This window comes from Manduca sexta, chromosome 10 (genome assembly GCF_014839805.1).
Source record: "Manduca sexta isolate Smith_Timp_Sample1 chromosome 10, JHU_Msex_v1.0, whole genome shotgun sequence".
Classification (NCBI taxonomy): domain Eukaryota; kingdom Metazoa; phylum Arthropoda; class Insecta; order Lepidoptera; family Sphingidae; genus Manduca; species Manduca sexta.
In genome coordinates, this window is record NC_051124.1 from 9,507,615 (window position 1) to 9,524,434 (window position 16,820).

Below are 16,820 nucleotides of genomic sequence, written 5' to 3' on the forward strand. Positions count from 1 at the left end.
TCCAAGTAAATGTGCGATTTTTTTACGTTTGTCAGAACTTAGTAATTTATTGTAGATCTAAGAATGTTTTTTTATGTAATAAAGACGTAGATATTCCATGAGAAATATTGGGACAATTTCGAGACGTTTGCTACACTACGCGTAAATAATGAATACTAACTGTCGTTTAGCGAAATACTTCATGTTTTAGTGAGACGTGTGTCAAAATATGTATATACGTGCGTGCGGAATACATTTTTCTTTTTATTTGTTAGACATATCTTTGCCTTTTTAATATCATTGAGGTCGATGCGTAAGAACTGCCAAGCACCTTATGTAATATTTAAAATATTTAAGAATGAATAAATGAAAATGCTTTATTGCATATATACTATAAAATTAATACAATTATTATGTAACTAGTTTTTGCTCGCGGCTTCACCTGCGTGAGGGAGTTTTCCGAGATATTTTTTTCCCGACTTGATATGTATCGTTATATTATGAATAAATTATACAAAATCATTATAAATTGTAGTCTATGTTGTTGTTGTTTTTCTGATGTGTAACCAATATTACTGTAAAGTTTCATCCAAATTCGTTTAGTAGTTTTTTCGAGTCACAGAAATATACATACACCCATCCTCACAAACTTTCGCATTTATAATATAAATAGGATTAATAGGATAAAAACGTGCCCGAATAGGCAGTCTTACCGCTAAAAAGCATTTTTATACTTGTTTCAAATTACAACATATATTCTAAAATCCCATGGTGTAGTAATTTAATAATTGAGAATATGTTTACTGAAGTTCGCTGAACATAATGTACTCTAGTAACAATATTATGAAGTGCGAAATAATTTAATTCAATTTTCCCTAACTCATGCGCGTATTGTAATGATGCGATACATTACTGACGCAAGTTGTTCGATTAAATAATACATAATTTAATAATATTATTATATTGTGTCCAGCTGTATAATCCGTTGCGGCGAATAAGAACTGATTCCTCCCTGGGACGATTTGCGAGACTATTATTATTAAATAAAAAGCATCTAAATTTTAATAGAGAATATATAATTTATATACATTAGAAGCTTGCACAGGCCTAGGATCCAGTTCCTCATTTAATTAAATCGGAACCCAACAGACCTGCTGCCAGACTTCAAGATAATGTCAGCTCATTCGGCGTAGATCAGACCGTCAACAACTAAATTAAAAATATATACTTAATTTTAAAATGTAAGTAGATATTGTAACTTTGACTTTTCGGATGAACAAGACCTCAGTCCACGCCGTGACCACAAACAGTACAAAGTCTTTGAAAAGCCGGGACCAATATTATAATATATAAAACCGCGATAAATTACGTAAAAAGTTTTATTTCAGTGAATAAATCTTTATTCCTAAAATAATTAATAACTTAACCAAAAATATCATTTACATTTATTATTTTCAAGCATAGAAACCCAACCCACAAGCATGTCATGAAAACATAACAGTGCAGAAAAATTATAAAAACGAGCTAAAATAAACGGCGCTTCGCATCCATTCGTTAAAAATATCGCGTGCAAAATAAACAAGTCATTTTACTGTTGGTCAGTTTATAATTTATATTCATAGTGAAATGATTGATGACAGGCCGATTGTTAATTGTATCTGAATAGTCAGTGAACTCGCATATGGTAGAAGGGATAATACCCGCATCATCGTAGTGTCGATACTTGATATTTATGGCCGGTAACGACTTACCATCATGTATGTTAACTGGCAGTGGAAAAGGTAATATTTTTCACAAGGTAAACCGATGCAATAAAAAATCCCCTGGTTAACATAACGCGGTCAATTTAACAGAAAACCAAAACTAAAACGAACGAAAATAAACCTAAAAGGGAAGCCGTTAAGAATCGGATTGTATGGACGCTTCGCCACTGTCAACTAGTCTACTCTCGTAGTTCTAAAAAAACAATCCTTTTTATTATTTTAGTTAGATGACGAGACGAGCATGCCGCCCGTCTCATAAGCGATACGACCTATAAACAGCAGCAACACCATACAGAACGAATTACAAAATACTATGAGGCACTACATTCCACTCGTCATCCTCACTCACCTTTTTTTTTGTATGTTTCCTTGTTGTCAATACCAGGGGAATCCTGCCAATGGGATACTAGATTCCCCAGCTTAACAATAACAGCGGTACATGGGAGAAGGGGCAGGGAGGGAAGACGATAGGATTGTGCGGATTAGGGAAGAAGTTTATGTGTAATTACAAAATACAATAATATAACTAGATACAATAATTAGTACATGTTATGCCTCATAATGCTCAGAGATAAAGATGCTTACAATCTAGGATGTTTTTATTACATAGATACGTTGTCCGAGCTCAATATTGGTAAAACGAAAGCAAGGAAATTGTCCGACATTCACTTAGTCAACCTCTAACCACTGTCGCGGCTAGTCGGCTTACGAACTTTTTGTATTTTTATAAATAAAATGCTTTCCTGTGTTTTTAGACGATGTACAAATTATACTGTAACTGAGAATGAAAATAACGTTTCATTTCATACGTTAGTAATAAGTATACACTATTTAACTTATTTTTAACTAAGTAATAAATGCATTTTTTGACTGTCATGGCGATCAGAGACCAATAAACTAGATGGCCACGCCGCGCCGGACGACGCTCGGGCCGATTCAATGCGAGCTGCTAGGGCTGTACAGGTATGTGACTATATAGTCAATAGTGCGCTGTTTTTATGTACAATATTGTTCATCTATGACGCGTCTATTTGTTAAACGTCATTGCTTACAATGTCCTTCAAACTGAATAGTGTATGCGCACTGCAGCTTGGCGATAGAAATAGAATACACAAATATAGTCCTTATTTTTATACAAGACTGCTCAAAATAGATCAATGATGTATGTTTGTGGACCGCATATTTATCAAGCGCGCGACAATAACAAGGGTGAAGACAGATTAGGGACATTTTTCAAGTTAAAATTACATCCAGTGTTCGAGTTACTCCGTTTTGTCTTATAAATGGCGACATCGCCGGAAACTTATTCGATTACAAATAAAATTTACCAATAAACAAAAAATATGTAAGTTAGAGGACTCTATTCCGTTTACGTAGCTAATTATTATTTTTATGTCCTTTTGTCATTCTGTTAAATAATTGATTCTTACGCACATTTAGTATTAATCATTGACGTATATTTTATAGACACGAACGTCAATATAAACCAAAGAGTTCTAAGATTATACAGAGCGGACATTGAGAAGATTGTCATACAAAAATTTTGCGCTTGTGATGGTTACTCAGTCTACCGTGAAATAGCAAAGGAAAACATCGTGAGGAAACCTGTACATCTAAGAAGTTCTCTGTAGGAATTTCGAAGGTGTGTGAAGTCTACCAATTTGCACTAGGCCAGCGTGGTGGACTAAGGCCTAATCCCTCTTAGTAGTAGAGGAGGCCCATGCTCAGCGGTGGGACAGTATATAATACAAGGCTGATATTATTATTATGTATTATTAATTGATGAACGCCAGATCGTACGTGCATTCTTGTTACTCACCAGATTCATTATGTGAAAGCTGCCGACGTCATTGTTGTGTTGAATGAATCTGACGCGTGATCTATATATAATTATTACTATGTATTGTATCCATACTTTTATGCAGGATTTAAGAAAAAAAAATATATCATAGCTTTATTATTTACATATAATAAATAAAAATTCCGACTGCATATTTGTCCTGATTCTACATACCTATAAGTGTACTTAAATAAAAACTATTGTTGTACCATATAAATATCCCTGGCTGTAATATACTTTTTATCTCGTGACGGACAAATGGACACACTACAAGCTATTGCTAATGTAGAATTGTTTGTACTCGGGCATGAAATATGTTCAGATTACCCTCATAAGGAAATAATAAACATTTTATTCAATGATTCATGGTATTATTCTACCTTAATTTTTCAATTGATTTAACGCAAGGAAATGAACAGAACAATATTAATTTATAATGTTTTTTGGTAATTTAGAGAAAAATAGCCATAATATTGTGATCCAATTATTATTTACACATATATTTAAAAAGCATAGATGTGTCATCCCTAACAAATCAAACGAAAAAATTAATTCGTATGCACATATACACATTCTTGAAATCGTCGTGTAATGTGATAAAGATGACGTATAATATTTCTTCCTGTACGTACAGTCAGCCACAAAATTGGATGAACAATTCCAAAACTTCGAAACGGTTCTACACTTTAAATTCAATCGAAATCTTCTTTTTTTTCTGTGTGTAAAATAAAGTAAAATCTTTAATGTTAAATTTAGTGCAGAAAATTTTAAAGGAGAAAATGATTAAAAGCAATTTAAAATTTGCTCAGCTACTTTTGGGATTGTACAAAAAGACAATTAGTATTTATCAATTACACGTAGTATATAAACGTTTTCGTTGGAACAATTTCGAATCTTCAGATTGCGCGATCTAAGGGCGAATACCTGTTTATTAAATAAAATATCACTGTTTGCTCGAGCATTTTTGTAGATGACATTTTGTAGCGTTCATGTCATGAAGAGCAGAGCAAAGGTTAAAATCAAATGTCACGACACTATTTTTCGCCGCGTAAACTTTCCAATTTCCAAGGCGACGATTCTTGCTCATTGCGAAATTATATTTTCTAGTCAACGTTTATGGACATTTCGCATATGCTAATTCGCGTTTACCGATTTGTTTACAAGCACGATTTTTATTCAAGAATTTTTTATCGCGACACCTCCTTTTACCGTGTTTTTAAGTGACCCACGAAGCCGGTACTACTCCTATCTATTTTAGCCATAGTGGAAAGTGCAAAAACTGCCCTCCTAGAATATGGTAAAACAAACACGACAATCCGTATCGTTTAATTGTGATTGGCCGAGAGACTAATGCGTAGGTCACGTGGAGTCTCTCGACCAATCACAATCTAACGATGCGGAAGTTCGTATCGTGTTTATGCCACATTCTAAAATAACTGTTTTGTGTTGATTTATAGCAATTCCGTTCGCTTGGTAAACAACATAATTGCCCATAAATACTAACCACGCTTACAAAATTTTAGATATTTACGGGCCTTATTTTACACGTGAAATAATTAACTGGGGAAATGTAGATATAATACATTCGTCTGTTCATTAAAAGGAAAAAGACTGCTGCGGTATGTTAGTTTGTACTCGAATAAACTATTCGTATACAAAACAATGCCATAATTATTTACTATAATAAACATCTATAAATATTTTTCCTTAACGAAGAGACAAACAAGAATATAATACACAACATTGCCTATATTAAATTAAAATATACTTATGTGATCATTTTGTATATTTTATGAAAGAAACATTTTGTGTAGATATAAAAGGTCGGTCGGTCGGTCGGTCTTTCGGTCGCAGGAACTCGGATGCAGACTGCGTCAAAAAGATTAAACAAGGTCTGGAAGCATTTAAAGTAGACCTATGTTCAGCAGTGAACTTCCAAAAGCTGTTGATAATGTTGATGCAGCACATATAAAATAATTCCTTATATTAATTATAATTAAAGCCTATTTGACTAAGAATTTAAATAAAAAAATCATTTACATAATCTCTGTCAAATAGGTAAACGTCTGGACGTCGATGTTCCTTCTCTAAATTTTGTTTTAACTAAATAACTTAACAGAATACCGTAACGTGTTTTATGCAAATTAATTTGCGAAACGAGCAAGAAGCTCGTCTGATGGCAAACGAACAATTACCAATTAGCAACACCACCCAAAGTTTGATAAATCATTGCGTAGTTATGCATTGCGCCCAACCAGACACTTTTTAAATTTAGGTATTAAAGTCATAATGGTCATCGGCCACAGTGTCATAGAAATAGAAATAGTGTTCACTTCAATCATTTTCAAAAAAATATACGTATTTCACTACCAAATCAAAGGAAAAGAGTGTTCCGCGTAGACACAATTAGTCATACTTATAAAAATTTGCAAAGCTATGCTTAGTTAAAACACAAATTAACTCGATTAGCTGCAAGTCAAAACCATCTTGCCTCTTAATAAGGTTTAAACTAGGAAACCGGTGATGTTTTTAACAGCTATTTAAGCCATTCTTAATCCCCTCTTAACGCTAAAACAAGTTTATAAGTAAGACTGAATATGACGCGTGACATGATATATAGAGATGGCATATAAAACTAATATGAATAAAAATACAGCTGGTATTGTTAATTTACGTATAGTGTATGAATCTATAATAATTGGAACAATTTCAAGACTTTAGATTCGGCGTACCTCTTTATTAGGTAAATCATTGATTAACGCTTACAAACCTCGTTGACGTTAACAGTTCAATACGCTTCACCGCCCTTCTCGAAAGTTCGCCAAAACTAATTCAATATATTGTTCAACAAGTTTCACAAGCCATATTATAGCTGACACATCAAACCGCTGTGTTCTCCTTCCGTGATAGTTTTTTGTTATGGGCTGGCAAAATGTTCTCACATCGTACTTTGATAGCACGTTGAGGACTGTGGCGCAAATAATATGATTTTTATTATAGCCTTTAAGTATCTAATACCTTATAGTTAAAACGAAAACATAAGAAATGATTAAAACGAAAAAATGAAATATAAATTAATTGGTAAGTATGTATATTGCTTTCGGTGAATTTAGATAAAAAAAAATATTGTTTTTAAATCATTCTTTTTCACAACACACACATCACTCTTTTTCTGTAGATATAAAATATAAATATTCTGTTGATATAAAAATAAAGGCAGACTTTTATTATAAAATTTATTCTCATAACGTATCGTTAATGTATTGACATGTATTATAGTATATATTGTATAGTTTGACCAAGATAATGGAAAACCGGGCTGAGCGCGTCACTTTTGATTTTTGTTTTTGAATAAATAAGTTCTATTCACCGCAACATAGCGAGGTTTTTTATTTTCCAGGTCAGACTTTAACACTTCAATATAATATTACACGTTTTTAATTAAGGATAGACTATGCCAATAAATTATTTTGACGTGAAGAAAATGCCAAAACCTGGCGTCATAATATTACTAAAGTTTATTTATAGGTGAGTTTATTGTCTACATAATATCTATTTTACTTTTATTTAACTATAATACAATATTATTTACAATGAAACTTAATAACTAAAGAATTTTACAGTTGAATGCCATTTACTGTTAAAAAGAAACCAACATTATTAGAAGATTAACTAAAGAAGATTGATAGAAATTACCTGAAATCAATTTTATCCTGTTTTTAAGTCATTTTCATCCCAATAGGTTTGCATAAAATGTTAATAAACGAAGGTATTTCTTCACGACTTAAGCTTATGTAAGCAAGATAGATATAGGATTTAAAATAAAGGTAGATTAATGCAAAAGAATTAGATCCATATTTGGTACACAAGGTGTTAAAACCCGCCATAGTGGCCCACGTAAGTGTCGCGTTCCGGGGTCAGCTTGGGTATATTCGATTCCAACAGGACGGCATAATTATCAGACGGCATAATTATCAGGTATCTACTCAGTATTAGATCGTAATTTCGAATTCGCATCCGATATAGTGATAGGTTCGCCCCTTATCATGGGACGAAATACAAGCGGCGGAAAATGGATGCACCAGTTGTGCCTCTACTTACTCCTTAGGGATAACGGCAAGGGTGTGATACTAAACTGACAGTGCACGGGTTAAATGTAGAAGCATTAATATTACATTATAGCGTCACTCCTATTTGTCACTAATTTTGTCGATAGCCAAACAGTAATCAACTTTCGTTAGTCTACATTCTATTGGAGTGTACTCCACATCCACCTCACCAGTTGCAGTGAGGTTCACTTTGCTGTTCACATATAAAAATACTTCTGAAATGTCAGTTTCTTTTAGCCTCACTATAATAAACATCTCTAATAATATATTTGAATAATAATATTTAAAGCTATACCAATCTAGCCAGCTTTGTAAGCCGTGCTACTCAATTTTGCCTACAAAATGAATTTCCCAGCTCGCCTGGGATGTTGCCAATATCTTACAGAAATTCGCCATGATGATATCTTCGCTGATGTTTTATACGATCAATGACATTAATAAAGATTCATGAAGATGATTCATGAAGATTCATACATTTTTCCTCTTCTCAATTATTATGCTTACTTAAGCTCAGCATATACCAACCATTCCTTTTACTATTCCCCCAATAGTAATAGTCCGTACAGTGACCTATTTACTTATGATACAAACCTTACTATATAAATTATAAACAAGTGTGATTAAAAGTCACCCTTCATCGATTTCGTCCAAGACAAGAACTTCTGTAATCATTGCATCATGCAACTTGACTGTATTCTTTGAAACACTAATTTCAATAGACCAATTTCTAACTCTATAACGCAGTATGGTTAGAATGGATTCCGTGGATGAACTTAACGTTGGCATACGTCTCTTCACGAATGGGCACGTTGTCGTAATAATCTTGTCTGTCATCGTCATCATGATTGTTACTCATCGGTGGGCAATCGTACACATCGTCGCCTATTTCTGGCTGTTTCGGTAGCACGTCATATTCGCAATCAGCTTCAAATTCGGATTTATCAGGATGCTCCTCATTGTGTTTCATCAATTCGTTCAGATGCGTCAGACTTGTGGACTGATTGCGTTTCATTTTTTTCAATACTTCAACGCAGACTTTGTTCATCTGATCTGGTGTGATGACAGGTTGCATGTGAAGTTTTACTCCGTTAGCTGGCTTCGGATACTCTGGCCTGTCAGGTTTTATCATTGGTTTTGGTTCCGGCTTTGGTTTGTCTTTTACGTCAGGTGCGACGATCGGTAACGTGTCGGTCGACTTGAAAGGGCTGTCGAAATTTATTATTTTCATTGACGTCGGTTCGGCATTTTCATTCGACGATTGTCGAACATAATCATTGCTTATTGGTACATTGTCTTTTGAAATTTCTTTGTATCTCGTATTTCTCATTCTGTATATGATGTAGCACAGGCAGCATATAGCTATGAACATCAAGATGATGGTGAGTGATAGGAGAACGACTCCGTAAACAGCTATTCTGACACCATCACACTTCTCACAGACACAGGGTTCTGGAAATTAATATTATAATATTGATACATAAATGATAAAAAAATGTTATGTAACTAATTTTGAGTAACTTTGGCTACCATTTGACCATTCAATTATTCCTTTAAATTGAGTACAGCTGTTTATTTTGCAACTTTTAATCGAAAGAGGTTGAATATGGATTTTATATTCAGGTAATAACGGTTCGCGCAATCGGGGCTGAAAAAATAAATATACCCCCTTTCCACACGTTTTATATTTATTTAACAAGTCTGAATATAATATTTATTTTCGAGAATGTATTAATTGTTTACGTGTTTTTCCCTTTCCTGAACATTATCACACAATATTAAATATTCCTTATTTAATATTATTACAGCGATGATGTAATGCTATTTACCTAAACGCATACGACGTCGCATCAATTCAATGAAGTCGTAAATAAATTTACCACATATTAGTCAACTATTATCCCCATAAAACGCAGACTGAAAATTAAACGATATCTAATAATATAACTAAACATATTAATAAAATAACAACCCTGAGTGGTTGTATAAATCAACATAATCCATATTGTATTATAAAGCTGAAGGGTTTGTTTGACCGCACTAATCTGAGGAACTACTGGTTTGAATTGAAAAATATTTAAGTGTTGGATGGCCCCTTTATCGAGGAAGGCTATAGGCTATATAACATCATGGAATGATCAAAAGTTGTATAAATCAACATAATCTATATTATATTATAAAGCTGAAGGGTTTTTTGACCGCACTAATCTTAGGAACTACTAGTTTGAATTGAAAATATATTTTAGTGTTGGATAGCCCCTTTATCGAGGAATCCTATAGACTATATAACATCTTATTAGAAGGAGCGAAGTATCAATGAAAAATGTTGCAAAGACTTGGATAATTTATTATTCTTGAGAGATTCCGTTACGCGTAAATCAAAATCGGTTTAGTAGTTCTTTAAATTAGTGCGCTCAAAGAACAAACTCTTCAGCTTTATACAGGGTCTGATATTGAGTTACTAAATAAAACCACATACTCGTCTTCACGTTTCCTGACATGCCAAAAATCATCCATTAATAACGAATATTTTCAACAAAAATCCTGGTTTTAGTTTGTTGATTTTGTAGTTTAATGCGAATTTGGTGTGTGCGTGAGTGTATTTCTGACTGAAAGTATAATGTTTAAACGACGAATTCTCTTGGAGCAGTTTAGTGGCATTAGGGCGCGTAAAATTATAATGACTTTTTTTTTCAATAACTCAAGTAATTTATTGTAAAATGTTATTTCCAGGTAGATAGAATTTGGTTTCATTTAGTAACGCAATGTCAAAATGACTCTGTATATTAGTATAGATTATGATATTTAATTTTGATTTAACATAGTATTTCACGACTTCGCGATAATGGGCTTTAAAACTAATGTCAGTATGGTTCGAAATCAAAAGAGTTAATTCATATCATACATGACCATGTTATAATTAAGAATAATGGAATTAAGTAACATATTTATACTATATCATATAAGAATAATTAGTTTCGAGAAAATTTGAAGTTCGGATTCGCTAGCTCACCATTACAAGTAACAATTTTTAATTTCTACTTATATTGCAAAAAAAAAATTCACGTAGATAAAAATTTAAAATTATTTATTTACCATTCAAGATTTATTTTCGTGATTATAGAGAATTATAAAAGAATCGTGTGATATATATAATTCAATCTGCACATCAAATATATCATACACTCTTGTAATAGGTAGCGAGAAAATAATAGTCTTAAAATTTAGGTACGAATATTTGCAGTAAGCACTTACCTAAGCTAGAGTTTTTAGGTCGTGAAAAATAGAATAATTGTTCTCCCATTCTTTACAACTTTGAACACTACCTTCACAATAAACTGACACTAAATGACAACTGTAATAATTAAATTACAATAATATTTTTTGAGGAAAACCAATGACTTCAAACGTATTCTATGTCTACACTTGAAAATGAACTTTGTTTGTTGTGGATATGTTTGTAAATGAAATGATTTGTTTCCTTTATAATTATATGACAATAGCTATTTTAGTTTCTGTCTACTTAATGTTGGCGGAGTAAGTAGATTGTTTTTAACATGTATGCTTACTCATTATAAAACAAAATCTCCTGTCGCGTCTCTCTGGATGCGATCAGTTCAGAAACGATCGCACAGATTTCGAAGATTGGCATAGAGACAGTTTCAAACCCTGGGAAGGACATAGGCTACTTTTCATCCCGGAAAAATATATAGCGGGATTTTAATCCTGAAAAACTCTAACGCAAGCGAAGTCACGAGCAAATCTAGTAAAATTTCAATACAAATCTGAGTCATTCTACAAAACATTGCTTCGTAATGATTCAGCATTGACAGCATTGAATCCTTAGTCCATTATTAATCATATTGACAATAAAACCACAAAGGCTAATATCCTCTGTTCTAAATAGTTCAACCTGACACAGACTGTCTCGACTTTCATAAATTAAACCGGACGTAGCCTAGACATTGTTTTGTAATGTAACGAAAGGTATTATCTGATATTTCCCTCTCAGGCAATTCTTGTGCGTTTGGTCTCCAGTCTCCACACCGAATGCACGCCCATGCATGGGGAGATATGTGTCGCGGCCCGAGGCACATAGTTAAGTGTTATACTGTTGTAAGTAATTGGTATATATGTTCTGAGTTATTTATAAAATTAAGTAAAAAGATGTGTTATTGACACGAGTGTTTATTTCAGAGTAAAATATGTAACTAGGCAAACAACAATATTTAAATATTTACAAAAATAGAACACATTAAAAAGAATATTGGTCACAACAAAGGTTACATTCTACAACATATACCTCATAATTGCCTATTCACATCGATATATATGTACTACGTATTAGATTTGGCGTTCCGATCATTCACTGTGTTCAACTGAATTGAACTGTCATCCATTCAAACTAATTTTCGTATGGTGTCCATATTTATGCTTGTGGTTGTGTACGGAGTGGCGATCATAATATAAAAACGCGGGTCTAAGTGCAAACCTGGATCTAAATAAAAAATATTAGTCAAATAAGTAAAATTATTTGTTGTTCAAGTGAATAAATAAGTTATAACAGTGACGTCTTGGTTGCCATTTTAGTTCAAATGTTGAACAAATAGTTTATATGTACGTTCGTGTCTATAGAATATACGTCAATGCCTATTTATATTAAAGCCTATGAAGGCCATTTCCTGGCCTCCTCCCCTCCTCCTATCCTAAGACTTTCCTTATCCTTCCCCCACATTCTTTCTTTCCAGCTATCCCCTCCCAACATTCCTGCAGGATCCTGCAGTCACCAAGGCAGGGGATTCCAGTATCCGATTCGCAGATTCCCTCGGAGTTGACTGTGGGCTCCGATATAAAAAAGTATATATCGTTAATTGTGACATTAAAATCCCGTTTGTGATGTATTTTGGGTTTGATTGCTTTATTGTTTCCAAAATTATTAAACAAGTTATTGTAAACTATTTCAGACTGTCTTATATGTTAACTAGACGAATACATTTACATAAACATTATAAAACAGGCCCTAAATGTTATAATTACTAGCGCTACGCACGAGCATAACACAACCAAAGATCTATGAATGAAAAATGTTCACCATAAACCATTTGGTACACCAATGCGAAGTATCAAACTCTGCTTGAAGGAAATTAAGGATGCCGCGTTGAAACTCAGCGCGTCGCTGGTTAATGGACTAATTTCCTATAGAGCCAACTATGAATTTCATGGAGGATTTAACAGATTTGATGCGTCATGCTGATCATTTTCATTCGACCGAGTTAATATCACATGGGACAATTTGACGGTGAAATTAAATTTGAATTTGTGCTCACATCATTCATTGTTTGTTAATATGTGATTATGGTAGATATCAGAAAAGAAAGTCTTGGCATTCTGGAACTGTACTTAGATACTACGTGAGAGACCTATAAATCAGCAATATTTTCGGATTTTGTTTTTTTTACATTTTAATTTTCTCTCGATGTTTCGAAGACTTTGCAGCTTACATGGTGGTCACGGGGCGAACTGAGGTGTTGGTTGTTCGAAAAGTCAAAGTTACCATACATACCTACATGTTACAATTATGTTTTTTTAATTAGCTGTTGACAGATCTACGCAGAACGAGTTTACAGTGTCTTAGACCGGCAGCAGGTCTTTTGGGTTCTTTAAAACAATGGTGTAATTGTTTTAAAGAACCCAAAAGACATTGTACATATTGCAATTTAGAGTTTTCGGGCGATCAATATCTCAGTCCGACCCGTAAAGGCTACAAAATCTTCAAAACATCGGGAATAAAATAATAAAAATATCAGCCCTGTATTATATACAGTCCCACTGCTGGGCACGGGCCTCTTCAACTACTGAGAGTAATTAGGTCTCGGTCCACCACGCCGGCCTAGTACGTAACTTCAGATACCCTGAAAAATTCCTATAGAAAATTTCTTAGGTATGCAGGTTTCATGATGATGTTTTCCTTCACTATTTAAGCAAGTGATAATTCACAAAATAAGCGGGTATAAAATAAAAAATTATTATTACCAGTTTTGTTAATATACACCCCTACGATCTGAAGCCCGCGATATATTTAGCTACCACAACTTTCGTCCAAGATCGTGTTACAAAATGTGTTGAACCCAAAAGTGCTAAGGGTAACAGACTGTTGCCAAAATTAAAAAAACTTTAACGGTACACCATGCGAACTTCTAGCCGCTATATTAAAGAAAACTTACTTTTTATTTGGCCCTCGTATGAAGTTATATGACTTATTAAAATGTATTTTACAGTTAGTGGTTATTTTCGTTATAGTTATATCATTATTTTTTACTGGTTATAGATCTCTCATATGTGAGAATCCGCCTGGGTAGGTACAATGCAATGTCTATTTCTGCCGCCAAGCAGCAGTATGTATCCCTCTCACATCATAGTTACTCACCAGTAAAATCTTCTAATTAATTTCTATAAGCAGCTTACTTTACAAATATTTAATTGTTTTAGGTTTTGATGATTTGAGACCGGTTGAAAAGAGCAATAGGTAGAGCGACTTCCCGACACCATAATATGTTATATTTAGATTTAATAATTATAGTATTTGGTAATAGTAGTTATAGCTATGTATCAACACTATCCCGCCTTCACACCCATCACAAACTCCTGTAAGCAAGGATCGGCGGTGGCACGCATTACGACACCGAGTGGTGAAGTTCAGAGACTCTTGGGAAGCACTAATGAGTCTTAATCCACAACGAAATTAATCAAATTCTCAAAAGGAATAAAAGGAATTGGAAATATATATTTTTTTTAATTATGAATATGAAGTTACTCTACCAGTGTACCGCATTTTGTTTGGAACAAAAGCAAAACCTATATAAATACACTTAAAGCCCAGCCTTGAATTCGGCATTCAAGCATCGATTTGGCCTATTCAAGTACTACGTAATGCGGCCGCTTGAATACTCAAGCGTTATGTGTTACCTCTTTACCTTTGAATAATATTCCATACATTCTATTTTCTATATTGAAATTCATGAATTATATTCATTATTAGGCCTGTGTCATGGCTTTGACTCTCTATTTCTTAGCGTCCAGTCAGCCTAAAATATGGCAAAAACTTGACACGAATGTCTGTCGCTTGCTTGTGATTGGTCGAGGGACTATCATGTGACGCACGCGGTGATCTCTCGACCAATCACAATGAAACAACTTAGATATTCGTGTAGTGTTTCTTACCCCACATCTTAAGGCCTTCCCCAAACTCAGTCGATTTTGATCACGTTTGAGAGTAGAGGACATAGGGGTAATAGCGCTCACTGGGTTGGCCATGCTCATATCTGTAATTTGACAATCGCAGTGCGCAGACGCATGACACGCGGGGTTAGGTGTCGGAGACTTAATAGGTATTCAAGGCTGTGACATGTTCGACAATCCGCTCGAACGAAGAGAAAGGGAAGTGCGTGTCTTTGCCGGTGCTCACGCCGATGTTTTTTTTCCCAATCATCAAGTAACGATAATAATTTCAAAAATATATAAGCTTTTCCTTAAGTGAATGATATTCTCCCTGCTTCCCCTATAAGGTGCAGTAGATTTCAATCATATTTAGCACAGGCAATCTGAAAACTCAAAACTGCAGCAATTGGAACGTTTTCATTCACTATGATGAAAAATACAAGCACTTTTTATTCTGCTGGTTTTAACAAGTGATCCCTTTCGCATGACATCTCAATGACAAAATATGGATGTGCGGAACACTTGTTTCGTTTGTTTTATGGGTATTTTTATTTTATTTATTACGCACAAAAGGGGGTACGCATTGTATACAAACTTGGTGAAAGTTGTTTTAACATAATTATAACCCAAAATATATAGTATATTGCATAATATATATACTATGCGCATTGGTATACTTATTTTCCTCTACTATTAAGCTACAGCTTAGGAGACATTAAGTAAAAAAATTACAAAATTAAGAGATTTCTTTCTCAGTCAATTATGATGCTTGCTCTACACACTTAAAATCTATTTATTAAGTTTTGTTGTCAAATTTTAAATTGTTATTTTAATTACTAAAGATACCATTCAAAGATAATGTGTGACTCAAAAAGTGATCCTTTTATTTGTAATAGTTTTTTTAAAGTAAATGCTGACGCTCAAAGTCTGCGAGTTGTAAAAGTATAAGCAAATTTTACTTGTTGATGTATATGACTGTTTGTTGACCAAAATAAATAAAATAAAAAAGTTATAAGGCATATACCATAGGATGTACAAACAGTGTTACAGAGTTTATAGGAGTAATGACATCATGAACTTGAAAATTAAATGTCGCATCCATTTATATTTTAATAAAGCTAATCTTCGCAATGTTATACAAATAAATAATAAAAACAAAAAGTCATTTTGATTAAACGATTCGTTCATTTCATTTTAAAAGAAAAAACAGGCATGGCAAACATTTTGTGGAGTTTTAATTAACTTTTCAAATATAGAATTGTAATAACGGTTACATTTGTTTCAAATGATGTTGAAAAGCTTTTATTTAGGTTCTTGCTTTTGACGGACTTCCAAAAAAGAAGATTCTTAAATCGTATGTTTATTTTTTATATATTTACACTGATTACTCTACACTCATGTATGTATTACAGTTAGAGGTCAATTTCCGTGATGTCTTTTTATGTAAGACAATGTCTCAAGGGTAAAATATTTTATGTCAGAAACATTTTGATTGACAAAAAAAAATTCACGTCGAATTGATAACCTCCTCCTTTTTTTGAAGTCGGTTAAAAATGTAAGGTAGGTAAATGGTACGCTAAAGTCAGGCACAAAGGTAGCTAAACAAATTTCAAATTTTAAATGGCCTTTAAACTTTAGTGTCTGTTTCAACAAACGTTTTTTCTTCAGTCAAATAAATATGTGTATTTAATCTATTTTAAATGAAGGAAAATGAATATTTCGATTTAATTTTATGTGTAGAATCGTTTGGAAGTTTTTAATTTCTTCAAAAACTTTTGTGGCTGACTGTACATTGCATTTCACTCCTCGTAATATTTCCATACCGAGGGTTTTATATTTGTTTTATCTAAATTAGTAATGTAAAGCTATTATAGCACACTAACACGTTTACCCAGCACCAGTATAATAAAATTG

The 16,820-nt window shown here is 33.4% G+C and overlaps 2 protein-coding genes across 3 annotated transcripts in view; both read right to left on the reverse strand.

Annotated features, from left to right (window-relative positions):
* The window catches only part of LOC115442708 (neuropeptide CCHamide-2 receptor), a 98,248-nt gene that overhangs the window by 42,805 nt on the left and 38,623 nt on the right, over positions 1-16,820 (reverse strand). The gene's annotated exons all lie outside the window — the stretch shown is intronic.
* LOC115454272 lies at positions 6,802-11,073 on the reverse strand. Its single transcript, XM_037437153.1, has 2 exons — positions 10,944-11,073; positions 6,802-9,140 (listed from the first exon to the last, which is right to left on the reverse strand). Exons 1-2 carry the CDS (start codon positions 10,990-10,992, stop codon positions 8,425-8,427), a joined length of 765 nt encoding a protein of 254 aa, XP_037293050.1. The 5' UTR covers positions 10,993-11,073; the 3' UTR covers positions 6,802-8,424.

Coding starts and splice junctions, on each gene's coding strand:
- LOC115454272 (XM_037437153.1), bottom strand. CDS start 10,992: ATGGGAGAACAATTATTCTATTTTTCACGACCTAAAAACTCTAGCTTA. Junction 9,141..10,943: donor ACCTAAAAACTCTAGCTTAG/GTAAGTGCTTAC, acceptor ATTAATTTCCAG/AACCCTGTGTCTGTGAGAAG.